The 24448-nt window shown below is 47.4% G+C and overlaps 1 protein-coding gene across 12 annotated transcripts in view; it reads left to right on the top strand.

Moving 5' to 3' along the window:
- Nucleotides 1-24448, top strand: part of NEBL (nebulette) — an 874906-nt gene that overhangs the window by 465431 nt on the left and 385027 nt on the right. For 3 of the 12 annotated variants that reach the window (XM_078663754.1, XM_078663752.1, XM_078663751.1), the window contains exons 1-2: nt 17287-17660; nt 17754-17825. The exons of 2 other annotated variants lie outside the window; for them this stretch is intronic. In XM_078663754.1, coding sequence (XP_078519880.1) covers nt 17604-17660; nt 17754-17825 — 129 coding nt within the window. In that variant the 5' untranslated portion in view covers nt 17287-17603. Of the gene's footprint in view, nt 1-5154; nt 5288-17286; nt 17661-17753; nt 17826-24448 lie in introns of those variants that run through there. 7 more of the 12 variants (XM_078663750.1, XM_078663749.1, XM_078663747.1 and 4 more) reach the window with 3 other exon arrangements.

Below are 24448 nucleotides of genomic sequence, written 5' to 3'. Positions count from 1 at the left end.
TGTCTGAGTTTTAGTGCTCTATTTCCTCCCTTAGGAGGTCGTGGGATGTGTTCCATTGCATAGTAACTGAGCAGGGCACTATTGGAAAAGTGGTGTTGTTGAAAGTGGCGGGCTACAGGATACTGTTGATCCTGGTTGGTGATTGCCCGCAAATGTTGCAACACTCGTTTTATCACTTGATGGACGGTGCTACCTATATATTTCAGTTTACACGGACACACCAGGCAGTAGATCACAAATGGGGTCCCACATGTAATGAATTGGGTGAAGGTTCTCATTCTACCCCCCTACCCCCCTGGGAATTCCTGTTTCATGATATGTTTTTACAGGCCTTACTGTCCCTGCAGGGGAAGAAGCTCTTCAGTCCCTGATTTTTCATGATGTTATAGATTGTTATATCACTATGAACCGTTCTGTCTCTGAGACTGTACCCTTTCCTGTATGTGATGCAGGGTTTTTCACTTATGATGGGCCCTATGTTGAAGTCACTTTTAAGAATAACCCATGGTTTTGTTTTTGGCATTCCTGTTGTACGTCAGTATGATTTTAGTTTGATTCTCATTTACTATAGTGCGTGGGTTCACTTTCTGTTCTCATTTGTAAAGTGTCTGTTCTCTGACTGTGTTCAACCTTGCGAATGGCTTTGTTGAGGACCCATGTCGGCTATCCTCTGGCTTTGAACCTTTCTATCATGATGGCAGATTCTTCCATGAAGCCTGCCTCTGTGCTGCAGTTATGTTTTACCGTCAGCAGTTCCCCAGATGGTATACTCCATTTAGAGCGTCCGGGTGACTGCTGGGGGCATGTAGTAAGGTGTTCCCTGCTGTTTCTTTTCGATAAAGTTTTGTTTGAATTGTGTCGCTGATTGCTTCTACTCTGGTGTCCAGGAATTCTACTGAGGTTCTACTCATTGTGCTGGTAAGAGTGATGTTATTGCTGTTGTTATTGAGTTTTTAATGAATGCAATGGCTTCCAGTTCATCACCCCTCCACACCATGAAAATATCATTGATATAGCGAAGCCAAAGTTCCACCCTCTCTAACTCTAGGAAGATGGAAGTACTCAGGGAAATTACTTGGTTTCATTGTTATGCCCCTCATCCTAGACTCTTGAGCCCAGAGCACAATTGTGGAAAGGCAGTTGCCGGTCACAGCCCCCTTATTCCACCTCTGCTGGGTCTATCCAGATCCAAGGATGGCACTAAAATACAGTCAGTGCTGTACATGCATCAGCCGTCTTCTCCACAGTCAGCGCAAGTCTTTTCAGACCTGCACTGAAGGGTAAATCAGCGTGTGCTTACAGGTGGGTTTCACAGAGCTGTTGTCAGCACGGTGTCAGCTCTTTGATCTCAGTGTGAGAGTGGAGAGTGCAAATTTGGCCTGAAAGGGGGTGGAATTGTGTGGTGGGAATATGTGGCAGAAGTTCAGCTAATTATTTTTCTGTTTGGGTGGGAGTTATTGTAGAGGGTAGAGGGGGAGGGTGGCAGGAAGACAGGCATGTTGAGGCCTACTTTGATCAAATAGCAGCTTTAGGGTGTGGATGCAGAGGGTGTTGTAGGTGGATGCAGAAGGCCAGGTATGTTTTTTTGTATTCGGAGAAAGGTGGGCGAGGGTTTCTCAGAGTGGTGGGGTTGTTCGGCAGAAGCCCAGGTGTTTATTTTTTATTTGGTGTAGATGGAGTGTATATGTTAGGGATGGTCAGTGAGTTGCAAGAGGTCAGTTTTTAAAACTTTTTTGGGCATATTATACATGTTTGCCCCATTACTCTTTTGTCCCTGCGTACATGGTAGAAGCAGTGGCACAATTATAGATGGCTAAAGTGTGAAAAACAGGCATTGTGTTCCTCTCGAGTTTCTTGAGTGACATCAAACACAACTCGAGCTTTGCTCGAGTGGCCCTTTGATATCGCTCAGAACCCCTAGCAGAAAAAATATCTCTGTTAGTCCCAGTTACCCATCTATGATTCTTTTTATTATCACAATTCGGACATCTCCTGCCTGGAGCAAGGCGCTAGTTTGATAAATATGAGAGACTGTCTTTTGTTCCTACACTCTAACTCCATTCCCATCTCTGAGACTGAATCCTCTAAATTATCCTTTTGTTAAACATGAAAGAGAAGGCTGCATTCCAAAACACGAGGACCATCTTTAATTCTTCTGATGTTATCTTCCTTTGATATTGCTTTTGATACTGATTTACGTCATTGTCAACATTAAAATATTGATAGCATTTACTGTTCGACATTAAAATTCATTTAATTATACATATAGTAAATTAATGGGTGCAGAAATTATTGCTTTTTATTTTGGAATACAGTTTATGTAAATATTAGTCTCTCTGTCACATATTTGAAGAAGTCTGAGTTAAAAAGTTTTGTTATTGTGTGCCTTCTCTTTTTTTTTTCTTCAAAAAGCAGAATCTCAAACAGAGTTACAAAAGAAAGAAAATTCAAGACCCCCCCCCACCCTCCTCCCATCTCTCATATGTATTAGAGACCAGTGATACAGGTACACATAGACATACACAGTGATCAAAGATAGAAAATAATATCATAACAAAGGAATATGACAAAGAAGATATTAAGGGTATCTAGTAACCCTGTTATGTCCCTGGGTCCCCTTGCCCTTGTTGGTCGATCCATTTAGAAAATGCTCCCAAGATTTCAATCCCCATCCTCCTTTTCCTTCGTCCTTTCTTGGCATATACAGATTTTTCTAAATGATATGTAGCGACTAATCTAGCCAGCCATTGTGCGTAGGAGGGGGACTCAGAATCCAGCCAGCCTGAAGAGACACATATCCTCCACACCTCCATTGCAACAAAATCAGCCCTTCCTCCTTTACTCTTAAAGAGTCAGATTGTGTTCCTAAAAGAATGGTCGTAGGGTTTAGGAACATTGGTTAGTTATTTCTCAGAGTAAATTCTGTATTCTGAGTAGGGTGGAATTAATAGTTGGACATGTTGCAAATATGTGTATAGAGTCTGCCCCTACTTCAGAGCAGCGTGGGCATAATGTTCCTCTCCCAGATCCCCATTTAATGATTTTGCTAGGTGTCATATACAAAAAGAATATAGTTTTAAAATGTTGTGCTTGGAGTTTAGCAGAGATTAAGATATGTTGTGATAGCCGCAGGGAATTGTAAAATATACTTTTGGGGGAATCAATTTTAATATGCCATTTGGAGGCAATGGTTTCGAAATCATCTGAGGTTTCCTTATTTATTAATTGATAGATAGTGCCAATGCGAACAGAGGTTACGTTCCGGAGAGTGTTCATAAGCGCAACCTCGGCAAATCCGTTGGCTCCTACCACCTTCCTAGATAGGTAGTCGTGAATGGCCATGTATTTAAATAATTCTTGACTTTTTAGTTTAAATCTAGTCTGTAAATTTTAAAAGGATTCAATCCCCCTGGTTGTTATAATATCCCCTAGTTTTGTTACCCCTGCTCTGTGCCATTCAGATAAATAAGAAGAACTAAATATAGCAGGTAAGTTGTTGTTATTAGTTATAGGGGAGTAAAAGTTATATCTACCAAGTCCCAAAATTCTCCGGACATGGTGAAAAACTTTGTATGAGTTCATTAGCGTCTTAAATTTAATGCGAATGTAGTATCCGTAAGCTCTTTCTCGAAGTAGGCAGCCCCAATAGTGTTCCCCTATCAGAGACCGAAAGGGTGAGGATAAAGACGGTTCCGTTCCAAAGGTGGAATCTCTTAGCAGGACTGAACTATATTGCAGGACTGCCGCCCAGTAATATAGGGTAATGTTAGGAAAAGCCCATCCCCCTCTGTCTTTTGGTAATATGAGATGTTTTAGGGCACGTCTGGGCTGAGCGTCTGCCCAAATGAATTGGGTAATAATTTGTTGAAATTTTAAGTAAGTCTTTTTTACTAAACTCTAGGGGAATGCAACAAAAAAAATAAAGTAGTTTGGGAAAATAAGTCATTTTAATGACATTGCACCTACCGACCAACGTTAGATGTAAGTTGTCAATTTGTTTTAATGCCTTCTTCGTCTGGACAGCAAGGGAAGCCAAATTGACTGCGACTATTTCCTCCAGTCTAGGTGAAACTAGTACACCCAAGTATTTAGCCTCTGGTACAACTCTGTTGTCAGCCCAGATGATTTTACTATTTATTAGTATCTGTGTTTTATTTTTATTTAGGGCGTATCCAGATAATCTCCCAAATTTGTAGGCTTCATCCTCTAGTGCTAGTGTGGAATTGACAGGGTCTGGAGTGGTAATAGCAAGGTCGTCAGCGTAAGCCAAGATTTTACAGCTGTTTTGAAAGTATGTTACTGGAGAAATGTTGTGATTTTTCTCTATTTGTTTGATAAGGGGATCTAGGTAAAGGGCGAACAGTAACGGAGAGCAGGGGCATCCCTGCCTGGTGCCTTGTGATATTCTAAAGGGTTCCGTCAGTTGTTCATTTATGGTGACACTAGCAGTTGGATTATGATAAAGTGCCTGCGTTGCCTGCGTAAATCTACCACCGAACCCCATACTGTCCATTACCTTCCAAAGAAATCGCCATGAGACCCGGTCAAAAGCCTTCTCGGCATCGAGTAATATGAGTGACATCGGGTCTCCGGCTACTTGGGCAGCATCAAACAGAGTAATAACTCTCCTGACATGTTCGGTAGTCCCTTTCTTAGGTATAAAACCATGTTGCCATTTTGAGACAAGGGGTTCCACTACTTGGGATATTCTGGAGGCTAATACCTTAGAGAATATTCTGGAATCGCAGATGATAAGAGTTATTGGTCTATAAGAACTCATTTCTAGTGGGGATTTATCCTTTTTTGGAAAGATAGAGATCCTAGCACTAGACCAAGAAGAAGGAGGGGAGATGCCATTGAAGATGGATGTAATTACCTCATTCTCAACATTAAAATATTGATAGCATTTACTGTTCGACATTAAAATTCATTTAATTATACCTATAGTAAATTAATGGGTGCAGAAATTATTGCTTTTTATTTTGGAATACAGTTTATGTAAATATTAGTCTCTCTGTCACATATTTGAAAAAGACTGAGTTAAAAAGTTTTGTTATTGTGTGCCTTCTCATTGTCATTTTGTAAATTAATGTATTCTCTGCACATGATGTTTGAGTTTCATTTTTTTTAAATGAAGGCAATTTTTTTTTCTAGGCACCAGAGGTCCATGTTCAGTATTTCCATTGAGGAGGCACCTGTTTTTTTTCTCCATTATTTGCTGATCAGTTGTCCTATCATTGTGATGGCAGTGATTTTCAGAGCTCACCTTTAATTGATAGAAATATGGGTGAGTGGAGCTTTTTGTGCAACAAAAAGCGTAATGTATCTTAATATTAATGCCTTGATGTATTCCAGAAATGGGGACAAGGAAAAATGCATGTGTATATTTTACATATTGAAGATCAAAATGGCCTGGGCCTGAAAGGTATTCTTGATTTTTCACACTAAGCAACGCTTTCTATTTCGGCAGGAATAGCTTTGGGTTTATCACCCAGCCAAATGAGTATGGGGGCATGTAATTCTTAAATGCCTAGCCTAGAGACCAATGAATGTTCAACCCTTTTTGTACCAAAATGCAGGCAAAGTTCAGTCAACGAAGGTTGAGGAAGAGAGAAACATTGGAATATCTATTTTATCTAATTTAGTTCCTACCAATTAGTTAGCAGCGTCCTGGGTGTAGTAGATATACCTAAAACAGGCTCAACTACACCAACAATAACAGGTGGTATGCTGCAGTTGTTGTTGAATATTCCTTCTGTTGGACTTGGCCCTTGCTACAGGGTCATCCCCAAACTTTTTGCCTTTACCCTTCCGTTTCCTAAAACCATTATTATTGGCTTGTATGGTGCTTTACCATGACTAACCAATGATAAAGTGTGTGTGATTTCACCCTTAAACATGGAGAAATTGTCTTACACTCAATTAGCAAATTTAATATACTTCAAAGTCCCTAGAAAAATGGTACTTCTTTTCCCCCTAGCCTGCAAATTAAATGCTACTAGTTTGCCATCACCCACTTAAGTAGTCATTTAAACCTCTCAGGCCTACCATTTCAGCCTGTGTGTGCAGTTTTAAACTACTATATTGACCTGGCAAAATGAACCTTTTGCCAGGCCTAAAGTTTCCTTTTTAATGTATATTAATCACCTCTGCGGAATGCCCTGAACAGCTGATATGACAGGGTACAGTGTATTTAAAGGAACTTGTACTTTTAACTTTTACATGTCCTGGAGTAAAAATGTCTTAAATTAATGTTTCAATACTGCAAGATGTATCTCTCTGTTGCAAAGTCATCCTGTGCCCTGGGCACCCCCCAACTTTTGCTGACTGATACTGGTGGTAACTGATTTTGACTGACCCTGGGCTCTGCCTAACCAGACCCAGGGCCAGTGCTAAGCTGAAATGATCACATTAGAATACAGTTAAAACACCTAACATACACTAGGGTACACTATGGTATGGCAGGGTACCCCTGTAATTGGCATGACCTACCTCCCTGAACCCCTAGTATATAATAGGGCAGGGGATTTAAACTACTTAGAAGTCCCCAATACCCTGGGGCATGGCAGTTTAGATGCCAGCAGCTTTTTCTGCGCATGCATGTGTGCACTGCTGAATCCTGCGGTCAGTTTAAAAACATCCCTGGGTGCCAGGACTGCTTTTAAAATGTAAATTGTGCCCAAACGCGACGTTGGTGGTAGGGCACTTAAAAATGGATAACCTACAATAATTTGGTATATTAGGGACCCCCAGGGTCTCCCCTAAGTATCCCAAGGGTGTGGGGGGGGGGTCAAATGCATATGGTACACCCTTATAAAATTAGTTGTTATATGTCGGTGTAAAGTGAAATTTCACATTTCACTCCCCACATGGTGGTAAAGTGCTGCTCAAATTTAACTTTGGTGCTAGGAGCACTGTAGAAAGAGGATCTGCAATATTTCTGCAGATTCAGAACCCCTAAAGTCTTCCCTAGTTGCACAGGGGGTGGTGGTCCTGTAGAAATTAGGGAAAGACTTATAAAATATGTTTTTATAAGCCCTGGTGCTAGAAAACTGGCCCAAGTCATTTTCCCCATTGCAAATCCTAGACCCGATAGGTTAACATTACAGGAAGTTATTAAATAATAACTCCTGAAAGGAAGGGGATAGAGCTACCGTTCAAAAACTTCTCAGAATAGTATTGCTAAATCCAACAGTATCATATTTTTGAGTTTCTCCTAAAGTGTACATACAAGAAGTTAAAAGACTTTCTTGATTGTAAGTCCAAATTCAGCCTTCCAGTGGTCTGCCCTGATTGGTCGGAGTTAAGTGGATTAGCCAGGCTGCTTTGAAGAGGTGATATAGAGCCCTTGGGAGAGTCTAGTGAAATAAGCCATCCCTGGGGGGGGGGGGGTGTTTAGCCAGGATTTGACTCTCTGCTGGAAAATCAGCCATTATGGATTTGGAAGATGTAATGCACTCGAGGACAAAATAATGCCATACTCTACAGGATGTGGTCATCACCTTAAGGAGTTACTCTGCCCCCATTGGTCAGGAGTTATCTGCTGCTTGACCCAGAGAAATTTGAATAAGTATCTGAGAGGGGCAGAGCCCTCCAGATCTGCTACTTGAAACTTAATGAAGCAAGAAGTGCCCTGCTGAGAAGATTTTGCTGTGCTTAGAATTCTAAGGCCTGACCTCTGAAGACTGCACCATCTGAGACTACAGCCCTGTGGATTATCTTGCTGGAAAAGAACTAAAGAGTGGACTCCCTGAAAGCTGCAGGTTAAAAGAGCTCAAGGGTTTTGTACCAGTAGACTGTGGTAACTGACATCCTCAACTTTCAAGGACCACCTTGGAGCTTCCAGACCCTTGGAGTGAGTTTGAGATACTTTGGGACCCCTTGTGGAACTTCAGAAAGAAGTTCAAGAAGTTTGGAAAACTTTGGACCAACTTTGAAAAAAGCTCCATAGACAGACCGACTCAACCTGGCCAGCCAGGCTGCCTGCTTTCAACCGCGTGCCGGCCAAGTCAACTAGGTTTGTCCCGCTAAAAGCTCCATAGCTCCAACTTCCAGAGATTGACCGGGACTAGAGAAAATCTGAAGTCGGCGAACCCTCACCAGATCCGGCTACATGAGGAGCATCGAGTGACCCCACGGTAAAAAGCTCCAGAAAAGTTTCCAAGTCTGCTTGTAGAAAAGGTGACCTGGAGCAACTGTGAGAACCAGTCCACCTGCCTTCCATTGCGTGTTGGCCTGGATTCCTGGGTTGTCCTCCTGAAGCAATCATGAAATATTTTCTACGTCCGCTCCAGGGAAGTAGACCAGGACCTCGTCACAAGTCAAGCCGGCGAACCCTCACCGAATCCGGACTTGCTGGGAGCTTCGAGGGGCCTCAGGAAGAAAAGCTCCAGAATAGTTTCTAAGTGTGAAGGTAGAAACTGAGACTGGTACCTGCCGGGGCCCGTAGCCGCTCAGGGCTCCATCGCGCCCGACCTGAAACTTTGACTTTCCCTGGTCTATCGCGAGCAGGTATCACAATATGGAGCTATAATCTTCTAAGTGCTATATTTTATTAAATCTTTGAAAATTTATATCTCCCGTTCCCTACATTGGACTTTTGTCATTTTGGTGTCATTTTAAAGATGAAAATATTTCCTATTTTTATAATTTGGTGTTGGATTTTTATTATGGGTTGTGTCTTAATTATATACTGAAATGGTGTTTTTAAATGTTTTACAATACCTGTCTTTGAAGTTAAGCCTGTCTGCTCGCAGACACGTTGCCAAGGTTTGAGCATAGGAAGAATGTTCTAAGACCTATGCTGCATCCTACCATGTGTTAGTGGCCTTATTGCCAGTGGCAGACCTACATTTGCCCCTACCAATAACCCACTTTCCAACACTCTCACATAGGATAAGTTTGAATTGCCTTATTACATTTAATAAGTTATACCTTTTAATTTGGAGCAAGTAAGAATGTCGAGTTTTGTGTCTAAATAAATGCAATTTACAAACCTCTTTAAAGGTAAAGTTGTATTTTGGGTTACAATTTTGAGACTGCCCATTTCAGAAAGTTGGCATTTTCTTCTCCCAACCATTTGCTGTCTGCAGTCTGTATCTTGTGTCACATGACTAGGTCAAGCTGGTGTTTGGTTTGTGTGTATTACTCCCAGAAAGTGAGACTGCGGGGGAATAGGTGTTGACAGGATGGACCACCTCTGACTTGATGAGGAGGGGAGTTGCCACATACCATACTTGCACATCACAAAGGGCCAAATGGGCCTTTTAAGTGGTTGCAAACAGAACAAGCATTTACAATGCAATAGGTTTCGCAGCATTAAAGTTTGAGTTACTGGCATTGTGAATGACAATGCTTTGCATAATTATTATTATTTTTTTTTATTTGCAAGTGGTATATAAACATTGTTTGTGAATGGTTAGCTGTTGCTTATGCTAAGCAAAGTTGGCAGTAATATAGAGTGCTAGTCTTGCTTGTTATAAGCATGCTGATTTAAAGCGCTCTGATACCTGCGGGTAAAGTTTGCGCTATATAAAAGTGAAAAGTAATAAATACATTTTAAAAAGCCTACCTGTACCACGTCCGTTCTTATTCTGCGATGCCACATATCTTTGGGTCCCTGTACTTATTAACTGCACCCAGCTGTGGGAAACCTCCATGGCAGGAACAACGTGTTGCGGGGCAGACACGGGCAATGTCGCCACTGTCCTGTGGTAACAGTGTAGGGGCAGGAAGGCAGGCAGTTGGTAGTGCTGTGCCATAGCAGTGTAGTTCTCTGTGTATGCTGGGCATGGGGGTTGCTATTGCTGACAAGAAGTGGTGAGGAGCTGCCTGTTCGGTGTGCCTGCTTCCTGATCTTGGGCAGGCGACAGGTAAAAAAAGACCATGCTGCACCAGCGCACTCCTACTGCCCTATGTCTAGTGAACATGTCTTATTACAAACTGCAGCACTGCTGCCCAGAGATGAGATGCTGCAGGGCAGCTCAACTGTGCAGACTCACTATACACTGCAGCACTGCTGTCGATAGATGACACATTGCACCCCTTCAGCCAACAAACTGCAAGCAGAAGCTCAAGTGCCCTAAACCTACACGCTCCACCCTTGTACACTGAAATGGGCGTGTGCGAAGTGCTTGTTTACGTTATACATGTCTGTGTAACAGAGTCGGTTTGTGCGTGTGTGTTTGTACGTGTGCGCTTGGACGAGTGTTCTTGTGGGACAGAACGTTATTTGTAACTGTGTGGGAGATTTATATACGGCTACTGTCTGTGTGAGAGTGGGTGTGTGTAGGAGCGCTAGGAAGTGTGTATGAGCGATGTGTGAGTCATCGTGTGCTTGTGTATGTTTTCTACCGCCTTTTCTCTTAATGTGGATAGTTCTGAGTAACCAAGCCCCCTGTAGACCTGAACAATGTGGAATTGTTTATGTAAAAAAAAAACGGTTTAATCCCGAAGTGTCCAGCATTGTAAAATGCGCGCGCGCTCCTGTGATACTCTGCAAGCCACTACCACCTCTGCACGGGGTTCGAAGGAGTCCATCTTTAATCCCCTAACATGTATTGCGCATGTGAGGAGGAGAGGGTTGCAGTAATGTGGCACACAAGAGACATTCTTTGGTACCTTTAGAATCCGGGGTACCCCACCACGGCAGTACAGAAGCCCTCTTTGGGAGGTTCGCCTGTTTACACAATGTGTAAAGACACACATTGGGCTACAGAGGACACATAAAAAAGAGCCACTGGAGTCCACCCCCTCCCCATCTCAGAGCCACGGGTGGTGTGTGTGGGAGAGGCTACATTGTGTCCGAGGCTGGATACATTGTATCTCGGGGGCGCGCGTCGGCCCAGCTGCCCCCGCTGCTCACCTATAAGCACTCGTCCATCTCTCGTCCATGCCCACTTGTCCCCGCGGGGTCCGGCTTGGCGCGGATCTGCCTGCTCCGAGCTCCGCTCCTCCTCCTCTGTGCTTCCCCCGATGGTTAGGAGGGCATCGCCCTCAAATTCACACCTCTTCCTGGTGGGCGACACGCCATTGCGGTGCGTCTGGACCTGTGCTGGCGGAGAGGGAGTCTGTCCCCACGGGGTCTGACCAGGAGAAAAGGCGAAGCCGGAGTCATCGTGGCAAGGGGCACTTTTCAGGGGTGTCATCGGCGGACACTCACCCGCCATGCTATGCTCGTCTCCGAATTGAAGAGTGTGAATAAAAATCACTGAATTTAAAAAGAGTCAGACTAGCTGCAATGGTGTGATCCTGGGCAAATCGTGAATAGGTCTCGCAAAGGGGACAGATTTATTATTAAAAGCGATAGCAAAATGTCGGATTTACGGGACGGGGCAAATTCTGCCAATGGGTACTCGCTGGGGCCCCTCCCTCAGTGCCAGGTGCCGGTCAGACCCGGGGGTCCTCCGATCGCGCCTCTGCTCGCTGTGGGGTGCGGGGGCTGCGGGTTAGAAGCTGCCGCTCACACGGTCGCTTCCTCCTTTCAGGAGCAGTGCGCAGCTATTGCTTCGGCGATTTCAAAATGCCCGCCACGAATTATTAAAGGTGAGTCAATTGGCGCGTATGTTTTCGTGTCACCAGGAGCATGCGCATGCGCAGAGTGCACGCCCTTCCTTCCAAGCTGCAGCTATTCAGTTTCATTGCTTGTTCATTTCTATGAAAATGGGAACACTTAAGTCCTGATGTTGTTACTTTATTAAGTGTGAGTATATTTGTGATGAGTTTTAAAGAAATGTAGTCACAGTACAAGTAGACAAGAACAATATTGTCTATTTTATTTTATATTGCAAACGTACAAATGACACGAACAGAATGACGTAAATCGCCAAGCATATTCATTGCGTAATTAAATACCTATGTAACTTAAGCAGAGGAACATCGTTGGACAGCTCAAATATGTGAACATTAAAACGAGGATAAACAAGTCAGGTCCCGGGCCGCGCTGTGATTGGCTGACGTCACGGGGGTGTCCCGGGCCGGCAGCCAATCACAGCGCGGCCCGGGAATGACGTCACGGGGGTGTCCCGGGCCGGCAGCCAATCGCAGCACGGCCCGGGACAAAGGGGCGGGGCTTAAAAAAAGCACCAGAAACGCCCCCGAATCGCGTTTTCGTGAGAAAGCGCGATTGACAGCCTCTGCCTCCAAATGGCTAGCCTCCATTTATGGAGCTAGCCAATTGGAAACAGAGGCTGTCCTAACCTCACTATTAAAAACAATAGATTTCGATCTGGGAGGGGCTTCGCCCCTCGCCAGGTTACGAAACCTAAAAAGGCGCATTTGTAACTGCTAAAATGGGTTGTGGTATGTACTGACTCACAAAATAGGATTTGCAAGCCGCTATTAGGAAGGGAAGTGCCAAGGGCGTCCCTTCCTAGTTGCTAGTGTCACTGGTATGTATTACTGTTTTGCAACCTCAAATGCAGTCAGAAAAACAATCGCAGTTACCAACTACTTCAGGCAGTTGGTAAGCCAGCCACAAATGGAAAGTGGTCCCCGGGAGACCCCTTTCCCTTTGTGTTGGACAGAGAAAATATTTTTTAAGAGCAGACCATGGTCCCACAGACCACTGTCTACTCCAAGAAAATGAAGCAGAAATGTTTCCTTTTTCTTTTTTATATTCATCCAGTTTTCCTTTACGGAAAACGGGCTGCATTAAAAAAAACTCCTTTATTTAAAAAGCAGTCACAGACATGGTGGTCTGCTGACCCAACTAGGCTACCATCCCTGTCAGTGCTGGCCATTCCTAATGGGTCGCAAAGTGTGACATGCCTTCTGAATATTGATGAGGCAGGTCATTTGCAACCCCATTGGGAATTCCTAAATGTGTCTAAGATCACCACCTCATCAGATCAGCCAAAAGGGCCTCCTTCAAGGACCACCTAAACAACAACGCGCACAACAGCAAAGAGCTCTTCAACATTGTGAAGGAACTCTCCAACCCCAGGTCCAACACCAACAACATCCCACCATCGCAAGACCTGTGCGACTCCCTTGCCACCTGCTTCCATCGCATGATCGCAGACATCCATGACAGCTTCAACAACCTGGCCGCCCCGACAGCCACCGACACCTCAGACCCCACGGCCAACACCCACATCGATCCCCTGCTCACCTGGACCAACATAAACGACGACGACACCATCAAAATCATGAACACCATGCACTCCGGATCTCTGTCAGACCCATGCCCACACCACATCTTCAACAAAGCTAGCGCCACCATCGCATCCCATCTCCGCAAGGGCATCAACATCTCCTTCTAGACCGCAACCTTCCCAGATAGCTGGAAGCACGCTGAGATCAACGCCTTACTCAGGAAACCCAAGGAGGATCCGAATGACCTCAAGAACTTCCGGCCCATCTCACTGCTCCCGTTCCCGGCGAAAGTCATCAAGCAGACCGTCAACGGACAACTGACCTGCTACCTTGAGGAGAACAACATCCTGGACCCTTCCCAGTCCCTGTTCTTCAGCAACCACAGTACCAAAACTGCCCTCATCGGCGCCACCAGTGACATCAGGGCCCTGCTGGACAACGGCTAAACCGGGGCCCTCATCCTCCTGGACCTATCAGCCACCTTCGACACTGTCTGTCACCACACCCTACACAAATGCCTCCACAAAGCAGGGATCCGAGACAAGGCCCTGGAATGGACCACCTCCTTCCTCTCCAGCAGAACCCAGAGCGTCTGCCTCCCCCCTTTCCGTTCCGTAGCCTCTGAGATCATCTGCAGCGTACCCCAAGGATCATCCCTAAGGTCAACATTGTTCAACGTCTACATGGCACCGCTCACCCACGTCGCCCGACTGCACGACCTCAACATCATCTCTTACGCCAAGGATACCCAGCTGATCCTCTCCCTCACCAAGGACCCCCTCACCACCAAATCCAACCTCCACGAAGGAATGAAGGCCGTCGCCGAGTGGATGAAGAACAGCCATCTGAAGCTGAACTCCGACAAGATGGAGGTCCTCATCCTCTGCCCCAGCCCTTCAGCCTGGGACAACTCCTGGTGGCCGACCACACTGGGAGCAGCACCAACACCCACCGACCACGCATGCAACCTGGGGTTCATCCTCGACTCAACACTCTCCTTGACCAAGCAAGTCAACACCGTCTCATCCTCCTGCTTCAACACCCTCTGCATGCTCCGCAAGATCTACAGATGGATCCCCACCGAAACAAGAAGAACGGTCACCCAGGTCCTCCCCAACAGCAAGCTGGACTACGGTAACGCCCTCTAAGCAGGAACCTTGGCCAAACTCCTGAAACAACTTCAACGCATATAGACCGCCACTGCACGCCGGATCCTCGACATCCCTCACCACAGCCACATCACACCCCACCTGAGAGTCCTGCACTGGCTTTCTGACAACAAGAGGATCACCTTCAAGCTCCTCACCCATGCACACAAAGCACTCCACAACACTGGACCGGCATACCTCAACAGACGACTCGCCTTTTACACCCCGAACCGCCAGCTCCGCTCCGTCGACCTCGCCCTTGCCACCATCCCCCGCATCTGAAGAGCAACCACCGGCCGCAGATCATACTCCCACCTCGGTGCCAAGACCTGGAACACCCTCCCCACCCTCCTACGACAGACCCAGAATCTACTAACTTTCAGGAGGCTACTCAAAACCTGGCTATTCGAGCAGTAGCATCACCCGCCCCACCCCCCCCCCCAGTGCCTTGAGACCCTCACGGGTGAGTAGTGCGCTTTACAAATGTTCTGATTGATTGATTGATTAGTACATTTCGTTTTGCGAGTCACAAATTGCTCGTCACAAAAAGGAATGGTCGTACATCTCTCCCAATATGTCCTAGCGTGTTTGTACTGATGCCTTGGAAACCATGACCAGGATAAAGGACATACTTGTGATTTAGGGGAAGCTAACGGTTCATCTTCGATCTTATTTGATCATCTTGACTGAATCTCACTAATTTCTGACTTACCCAGGGTGCAACACTAGCATTTACATAAGCCAAGGAGCATGCCAGCATAATAAAACCCCAATAAACTAAATAAACACTTACCAAAATCTGAAACTGGAAGCTGCAAAGTGTATTTGTAGCAGCCTTTAGGTAGGGTTTGCATAAATAGCTGTCAGTGCCATTGTCTGTCGATGCAAAGCACGATTAAGTGGTTCAATGTGTACGGTAGGTAGAAACATATGTTTCACTGAATGCACGATAGACCTGGGGTAAACTAAGAAAGAAAGCAGCAAATCTGAGCCTTTAAATGAACTGCCTGAACAGGCGCAGATTTACTAATGTCGACAGTCCACAAGCATTCCGAGAAGTAGTACCCATAGACAGGGTTGGATTGGGATTAAAAATCGTCCCGGGCACGCATAAAAAAATCGGCCCACATTTGCATAATGCCTTTCACTGCTTCAGCGTAATTTTATATAAAAAAAAGGGGGTGGGGAGGCATGAAAAAAATGCACGCATCAGTTTACACTGGTGAAACACAATTGAAAACATATGAGGCCACTTCTGCTCAGGCCCCCTGCCCCGCTCAGTATGCCTACATTAATGGTAGACCCAGCGAGAGAAAGGGGGTGATACCTCTGACAGGCTGCCCCGGACACCGAAGGGGGCCACCCACGAGGGCGGCCACCTTTAGTGCAACAGAATGGCACAGACCCCAAAGAGCGGTCTAGTGTTCGAGACTCGGAGGGTCCCCAGTGATGTCACTTCCGGCGGGGGAGGGGTCAGGGCCGAAGGTATATGCCCCGGGTTCGCAGGCCTGGCGTCCTCTTTGACCCCTGATCGGCCACGGGGACGAACCCTCTGCCCCCTTGACTCGGATGAGCGGTGCTGCCCGACTGCTGTTTTCCCTCCCTACCGCTAACCCGGCTATCGGGCAGCAAGGGGGGGGGTAGTTATCTAATACTATTTTGCTTTGTGTTGCAGGCGGAGTTACAGGGCGATCCAACGCTGGAAGGTACAGAGGGGTGCCCTCTACAGGAGCACAGTAAGGGTGCAAGAGCCAATTATCCCCAGGGAGATCCTCGGTGGGATCCTGGAGGAGTGACGGCGCCCCGTTAGTCCTTCGGGTGGATGTGGACCAGAGCAACCGGGGGTTGCCTGCAACGCTCCGCCCCCCGAGGGGGAGGGCCGTGAGTAAGGGGTGGACTGGAGGTCTGCCGGGGAGGGGGTTAGACCTTCCCCCCAATATTGACAAAGCCCCCGCGGTTAACACCACAAGGGGGTTTATGGCTCAACAGGTGGGCAGGTCGCGAGGGGCGGCCTGACCCTGGATCGCCCGTAAGATAACCCAACATGTTGGCATACTGTTTATGCAAATAAAGCTGCAACAACTTTCTCCGACAAAAACATTGTGTAGTGTCTGTTATTTGGGAAATTGTTGTGAGCGGCGTGGGGTATGGGCCGATATTGGCACTATGCCTGTTGCTAAATGGGAGGTAATGGCCGCCCATCTCCCTCCAGAAAGACCACTCAGACACCCACTGGGGGTATATTCGAACAACAGAGACACTGCCCAAATCGCCCCCCCCAGGCTGGTCAAAAGCAGCCCACAGCTAGAACTCAGCCCCGGGCCCCTGGGGCATTGCCCGAATGCCCCCGTTACCAATCTGATGCTGCCCATAGAACGCTGTGCCAGGCTCTCAAGGCACACCATTGAGAACGTCACGTGACACTTGCATTCTACTCTATTCCCCAGTGAGTACGTCTGCGTTACATAAACTTACGCACTTGGAGCCAGGTGCTCGATGTGCAGATTTCCCTACACCTCCTTCAAGCTCAGAGTTAGTCCTGAAATTACCTCTATGTGGCATAATTATAGCCAGGGCCGGACTGGCCTCAGCGGGTACCAGGCAATCCCCCAGTGCGCCGCACGGGTGGGGGGCCGGTTTGGGGCCCCTGGGGGCCGTTTTTGTTACAGGGCCGTTTTTGCAGCATAGCTGCAAAATCGGCCCTCTAACAAAATCGGCCGGAAACCGGCCCTGGCTAAGAGCTCGGAGGCACCCCCAACCCCCCTCAGTCCACTTAAAGGAATTTAACCTCTCTTGCTAGTCCGGCTACGGAGGCAGAGAGCCTCTGGGTTGCCCCGGCAAGGCGAGATGCGCTCCCTCGTTACTTGCCAGCTTCTCCGGTGAATGCCATATTTGGCCTTTGTTCGAAGAGCCTCTGTGATAACAGGCTCGTGCCTGTGATAACTCTGGGCCCCCAGGCTGGGCAGCGCGCCACGCACATTTCAGAAGTCACTTCAAACTTTGTTATTCCACAAACAGTTTAGACCGTTTTAGACGTTCTCGTCGCCAAACATATACCAAAAGGATGCTGTTGTTTGCCATAACTAATGTACGAACTGTTCAGTTTAGAAACTGCTCTAAATATATTGTATCTCCTTCGGCGGGAATAAGTTTGTTGCCTTTGTGATCACTCGCGCTGGCTTTCAGATAAGGGCTGTCAGTCGAGTTCTGTCTAAATAAAGAAGGGGCCTTGGAAAAGTGACATTTCGAGAAGGGACTCCCCTCTGCAGTGACCTTAGGCGCTCCGTAGGAGTTAGACATTCGCAGCCTGCACTCCTTGTTTGCGGCTAATCGGAAGCGTTCTGCGGGACAGCAGGAGAGATGCGGATCCCAGCCATCAGAGACACCGGGGAAGATGAGAGCGACGAGGACGTGAAGGTACCGAGTGCAGGTGCACCCGTGAAAACGATGGCTTCCCTTTATCTCCCTTCTTTGGGCTGATCGTGGAATATATTTTTGGTTTCTTTACAGATCTTCCCTAACCCTGTTATTGAAGACAGAAATATCGAGTTTGCCAAGAAATGCAGTGAACTAATAAGCGATGTAGGTGACTATATGTGTCATTTATTTACATTATTTGCAGTTTAGATTGCCATAAGTGTTATTACCCGAGTCATTGTCTTTATCTAAAATTGATAGCTTCATGAATAATCTGGCCTCTAGTTCATCTGCATATCCAGGCTGGTAAATAACTGCTGAGTGACTCTTAATATTCCTAATCAGTTTAAGTGAACATCCGGGAAATGATGTCACACTGCCCTTCAAAACCTAAGCTGACATCATCAAACAAAGCAACAGGATAGGTTAGAGTACATAATATTGATGATTTTTATGTATGAAGGATTGGACATGGAGAGCTTTTTTTTCCTCCACACTCGCAGGTCCCTTTAAGTGTTTTTGTTTAGAAGTTGCAGCATGCATACCACGAGAACTTTGGGATTTGGTAGAGTGTACAACAAACGTGACAAAACAGAGAGAACATGTTTAGCTGTCATTTGTCTCTGTTTTTTAACTTTTTTCTCCCTACGGGTATATATAAACATATATAGTATATATGAAGATGTGCAGAGTCTAAGATGCCATTAATTATCATTGTTTAGCGTGTGGAAGGGTCATGACCTATCAGAGGTGAAGCCTTGAGTGCTTAACGATGCTGCTCCCCTCCCTCAACTATGGTAATAAATAGCTATTGCACTCTGTGCGTCTGTATGTAGGGTTTATGCTGGAGCATTTTTCATTGTGTTTGTTTTAACAAACGGTATTCGACTAGAACCAGAATACAAGGGGTTACATTTGTGCATCAAGGTAATAACCCATGGAAGAGGCCCAATGATATTTAGGAGACTTGTTTGAATGTGTCAAGTAATTGTTACATGCATTGTGTAACGCAATAAAAATTGCTTTTCTCATGTCGAGTTTGCTGTACTGTGGTAATATTCTTGAATATGACCTTTGCGCTGTAGTAACATATGCGTGACTTTTGCATTTATTAGTACAGTTACTGTAAATAATGTGCTACTGAGCCACATTTACTTTTACTACCATGGCGTAAACATATTTATATTTAAATATATATATGTTTATTACGCCTGCCCTTAGCTCACACTGTCCTGATTTCATTTACTTATGCAGTCACTATTTTTCCTCTTGTGATTGTTGTTTGGCAAGCTCTTCATTTGTAGGTGGAGATCGCATCTTTACTTTGCTATTTCTCAGAAAATTCTCCAGTTTAAATGTTTTCCCAACTTCATTGATGCTACCTTGAAAGGCACGAGTGTCTTGTGTGAGATCATCAATACATTCTTTTCATAACTGTCTAGAGTGACGCAATGGCCCAAAAAACGATGGACTGAAATGGGGCCAAATAAATACCTTTGGCGGGCATTAATTCAAGGATTCCATCCATCCATCCCTTTATTTTCCTGATAACCCGAATTTGGGCATGTGCTTTTCCGTTACACACCTGGAAAAGTAAGCCGTGGACTGTGAAGTGGTTAAGAAATCATTAGATGTCTCTGCTAAAAACTTAAGCAAGTAACCGAAGTGTGAGCTTACGTAAAAAAAAGGAGAACAAAAAAAAAACCACAAGCGCGCGAGAAGAAAAAGCAAAAAAATGTCCTTGTGGAAATATTTCGGTGTTCTTTCACTTGGATACAAGTGTTGTGGCCTTGTCTGTAAATAGAACTGCGCCGATAGCTCTCGTGCGTGACTGACACAGCAGGTCTATGTAATCTTTTAATGAGAACACGTTAGCGTTCTCAGAAGCTAAGAGGAAGTGATTGGGGAATACAAATCAGTCTGTACAGGCAGAGCTGATACCCATGCCGGACACCTTCAAAGCGATGCTCTTTTCTAGCACTTCCGAACGCCATCGTTTGAGTCCCTAACTGTACTAATACTGGCAGTACTTTCAGCTCAAAATACCGCCGTCTGGTGACTCAATGCCCTGGGAGTGGTTTGTTACAGGACTACTTTTAACTCCAATATGTAGAGCAGTCTGGTTTATTAGATAAGGGCAGGGAAAGTGTTTAATTTTCATTTCTGCAGTCTCTGACTGTACAGCATGCCGAGAGCGGCTATTAGAAATAAATGTGCATTTTGAAATTCTTTTCCCATGTTGTATGTGAACATGTTGCAAAAACAAGTTTTTTTTCCATAATGTACAAATGGAGATTGCAAGCCTTTAGTAAGATCTGATATGTCTGGATACATTGCTATTGTAGATGTATGAAAGTGGAGTATTATTTGAAGGGGTGTTAACCAACCTCAAATAATAAGCACAATCCTTAAATTGGTGTTCAGTGGTGAGATTTTTGCACTTGTGATTTTTAGTCGTACTTAATTTATGTTACTCTTGACTTTGAAAGATTTTTATAAACACGATTTAGGATGTGTATTGTGCACAGGTTATTTAGCTTCCCAAGACATAATGATTGGTCCAGACGGTTGTCCAACTGCCCATGCGATGACATGTCTGCGCAATCCAATCAATCAATCAATCAAAGCATTTATATAGCGCACTACTCACCCGGAGGGTCTCAAGGCGCTGGGGGGAGGGGGTCCGCTACTGCTCGAACAGCCAGGTCTTGAGCTGCTTCCTGAAGGCGAGGGGGTCTTGGGTCAGGCGGAGGTGGGTTGGAAGGGAGTTCCAAGTCTTGGCGGCCAGGTAGAAGAAGGACCTTCCTCCTGTGGTGGCTCTTCGGATGCGGGGGACGGCGGCGAGGGCGTGGCTGGTCGATCGAAGCTGGCGTTTGGGAGCGTAGAAGTTGAGGCGGCTGTTGAGGTATCCTGGGCCTTGGTTGTGTAGGGCTTTGTGTGCGTGGGTGAGGAGCCGGAAGGTGATTCTCTTGTTGACCGGGAGCCAGTGCAGGTCTCTCAGGTGTCCGGAGATGTGGCAGCGGCGGGGGATGTCCAGGATGAGTCGTGCTGAGGTGTTCTGGATCCGCTGGAGTCTCTTCTCGAGTTTGGCGGGGGTTCCGGCGTAGAGGGAGTTGCCGTAGTCCAGACGGCTGGTGACGAGGGCCTGGGTGACCGGCTTCCTGGTCTCGGTGGGGATCCATCGGAAGATCTTACGTAGCATGCGCAGGATGTTGAAGCACGACGAGGAGACGGCGTTGACTTGTCTGGTCATGGAGAGGGAGGAGTCCAGGATGAAGCCCAGGTTCCGTGTGTGGTCTGTGGGCTTGGGTGCGCTGCCCAGGGCGGGGGGCCACCATGAGTCGTCCCAGGCGGAGGGTGAAGATCCCAGGATGAGGACTTCCGTCTTGTCCGAGTTCAGTTTCAGGCGACTGTTCATCATCCACTTGGCAACGTCTGTCATCCCTTCGTGTAGGTTGGCTCTGGCGGTGGCGGGGTCGTTGGTGAGGGGGAGGATCAGCTGGGTGTCGTCGGCGTAGGAGATGATGTTGAGGTTGTGCTGGCGTGCGATGGCTGCGAGGGGGCTCATGTAGACGTTGAAGAGTGTTGGGCTGAGCGAGGAACCTTGAGGAACGCCGCAGATGACTTCGGTGGCCTCCGATCTGAACGGGGGGAGGCGGACTCTCTGTGTCCTTCCGGCGAGGAAGGAGATGAACCACTCCAGAGCCTTCTCCTGGATTCCGACGTTGCTGAGGCGCTGTACTAGGGTACGGTGGCAGACAGTGTCGAAGGCCGCGGAGAGGTCCAGGAGGATGAGGGCCGCTGTTTCTCCGTTGTCGAGCAGGGCTCGGATGTCGTCGGTAGCTGCGATCAGGGCGGTCTCGGTGCTGTGGTTGGCCCGGAAGCCAGACTGCGAGAGGTCGAGGGAGCCGTTCGTCTCGAGGAAGGCAGCCAGTTGCTTGTTGACGGTCTTCTCGATGACTTTTGCCGGAAACGGGAGCAGCGAGATAGGGCGGTAGTTCTTGAGGTCGGTGGGGTCGGCTGATGGCTTCTTAAGTAGGGCGCTGAGTTCGGCGTGCTTCCAGCTCTCCGGGAAGGTAGCGGTGTCGAAGGAGGTGTTGATGATGTCCCGCAGGTGGGGTGCAATGACAGCGTCGGCCTTGTTGAAGACGTGGTGAGGGCAGGGGTCCGTCGGAGATACGGAGTGGATGGAGTTCATCGTGTGGACGGTGTCTTCGGTGCTGATCGGGGTCCAGGCGCGGAGGGTGGTTGTGGGGGGCAGTGGTTCGGTCGTGGCGTGCGTCGGTTGAGTGCTGAAGCTGTTGTGTATGTCCGCGATCTTGTTGTGGAAGTAGGAGGCGAGGGAGTTGCAGAGGTCTTGCGAATGGGTGATGTCGTTGTTTCTGGCGTTGGGGTTGGAGAGCTCTTTCACGATGTTGAAGAGTTCTTTGCTGTTGTGTGCGTTGTTGTCCAGTCGTTCCTTGAATGCGGTTTTCTTGGTGGCGTGGATCAGTTGGTGGTGTTTTCGGGTGGCGAGCTTGAGGGCAGTCATGTTGTCCGGTGTTGGGTCTCTGCGCCAGGTTTTCTCGAGTGCTCTGCAGTTCTTCTTGGAGCTCTTGAGTTCGTCGTTAAACCATGGTGCTTTCTTGCTGCCGGGTATGCTCGGCGGGGTCTTCAGAGGGGCGAGGTCGTTTGCGCAGTCGCTGATCCATTTCGTGAGGTTGGTGGCCGCTTGGCTGGGGTTCGTTGTGCTGGTGGGAGGGTTCTTGCTCAGGGAAGTAGCGAGCTGGTCTGCAGTGATCTTGTTCCAGCTTCTGCGGGGAACCTGTTGCTGGTGATGGTGGAACGTGGTCCTTCTGAAGCTGAAGTGGACGCAGCTGTGGTCCGTCCAGTGGAGTCCTGTGGCGTGGCTGAAGGCGATGTCCTTGCTGGAAGAGAAGACCGGGTCGAGTGTGTGTCCGGCGTAGTGGGTGGGGGTGGTCACCAGTTGCTTGAGTCCGAGGTTGGCGAGGGTGTCCAGCAGGGTGGTGGTGTTGCGGTCGTTGTTGTTCTCCAGGTGGAAGTTGAGATCCCCGAGGAGGATGTAGTCGGCGGAGGGGAGGGCGTGCGGGCTGATGAAGTCGGCGATGTCTTCGCTGAATTGTGTGCGTGGTCCCGGGGGTCTGTAGATGAGGGTGCCTCTGAGGGTGGTCTTGGGGTTGACGTGGATCTGGAAGTGCAGGTGTTCGGCGGGTGCGAGGGTATCGTCGGTGTCGGTCGTGATGCGGATGGTGTTCCTGTGGATGATGGCGATGCCTCCTCCTGTCTGGTTAACGCGGTCCCTCCGGATGATCTTGTAGCCGTCCGGGATGGCGATGGCGATGTCGGGCGCTGAGGAGGCGTTCATCCAGGTTTCCGTGAGGAAGGCGACGTCTGGGGCTGTGTTGTCGAGCAGGTTCCAGAGCTCGACGGCGTGTCTGTGGATGGAGCGGGTGTTGAGCAGGATACACTTCAGGTGGTTGCTGCTGGAGTTCGGCTTGGTGGGTGCTGGTGTGGCGAGTGTCCGGTTGCAGGTGAACTTGCAGGAGTGGCAGCTGAAGGGTCCGTGGGTGCGTCTCGGTGTGGCTCGGTAGCAGCCCGGGGTTCGGCCGGTGTTGAGTGCGTTGAGGTCGGTGGCGTTGTAGGTCCGTCGGGTCGGCTTCTGTCGGTGGGGGCCAGGGGTCCTGGCACTGGGCGCGGTCCAGGCGCGGACGGGCGCAGACGGGCTTACCTTTGGCGCGCCTACGGCGCACAATCGGCGCGCCCGCTGCGCGTGCACGCTGCGCGTAGGCCACTCTGCCATATGTGGAGAGTGGGGGGGTGGAGCGAGGGAGGGGCAGCTGGGAGGCGGGGAGCGGGGCGGCGAATGGGGAGGACTGCAGAGGTGAGGGGCGGGGAGCGGGGAGGTGGCGGGAAGCGCGGCAGGGGCCGGGGGCGCCGAAAACACAGGGGTACAATATTACAATACTACAAAACTACAATACTAAACAGAACGGGGATACAAAAAATAAACAGGGGGCTGACAGTACACCGGGGGATACAACAAACGGAGTCACAGAGGTACAACCTTACCAGGAGCAGAGAGCACAATGGAGAGACAATCCACTATGCATGTTTTATTCTTTTGTAAATTTTATACAGTCTAGAGAAAATGGTGGATACTTCCGGTGCTCAGAAAATTAGGCTTGAGACAATGTCGTCCTGCTCTTTTTGTTATGCAATCTTTGGGGGAAGAATTTATAAACTTAGCTGTCACATCGTTTTTAAAATCTGTGTTTAACTGTAAAAAGACTATCCTCATGTAAGAATCTGTACTGTATAATTTATCTCATAATTCCGTGGCCTTTTATCCATATTTGTAGCATGAGCTTTTTTTATTGTTCTATGTGCTTTTATGATTATTCTTTTAATAGAATATGCTTAATTGATTGATTGATAGTCTCATTCAGAAATGTGTGTAAAACCAAAAATTCCTTCATAATCTGACATCAAAATAGTTTTTTGATTTTTAAATTCTTCTCTATTTCTTTTCCCTAAATTTCACTCCTATTCTCATCTTTTGCACCTGTAATTTTTGCAAGAATGGAGGTGGATCTCAGCAACATTGAAAGATTTACTATGGCCAAGCTGAAAAAAGTTGAGTGAGGAGAGGGGTGTGAAGTTAACAAAGGGTTTGAAGAAGCTGAAGTACCAGATAGTCCTCAGAGCCTAATGAGAGTTCTGAATGTTGCAGTCCGCACCACAGGGCAGGAGGATCAAATAGAAGAGGATGAAGAGAATATCATTGAAAT

This window comes from Lissotriton helveticus, chromosome 10 (genome assembly GCF_964261635.1).
Source record: "Lissotriton helveticus chromosome 10, aLisHel1.1, whole genome shotgun sequence".
Classification (NCBI taxonomy): domain Eukaryota; kingdom Metazoa; phylum Chordata; class Amphibia; order Caudata; family Salamandridae; genus Lissotriton; species Lissotriton helveticus.
Note: the sequence above shows the minus strand (reverse complement) of the source record. Positions and strands in the feature narration are given on the sequence as shown.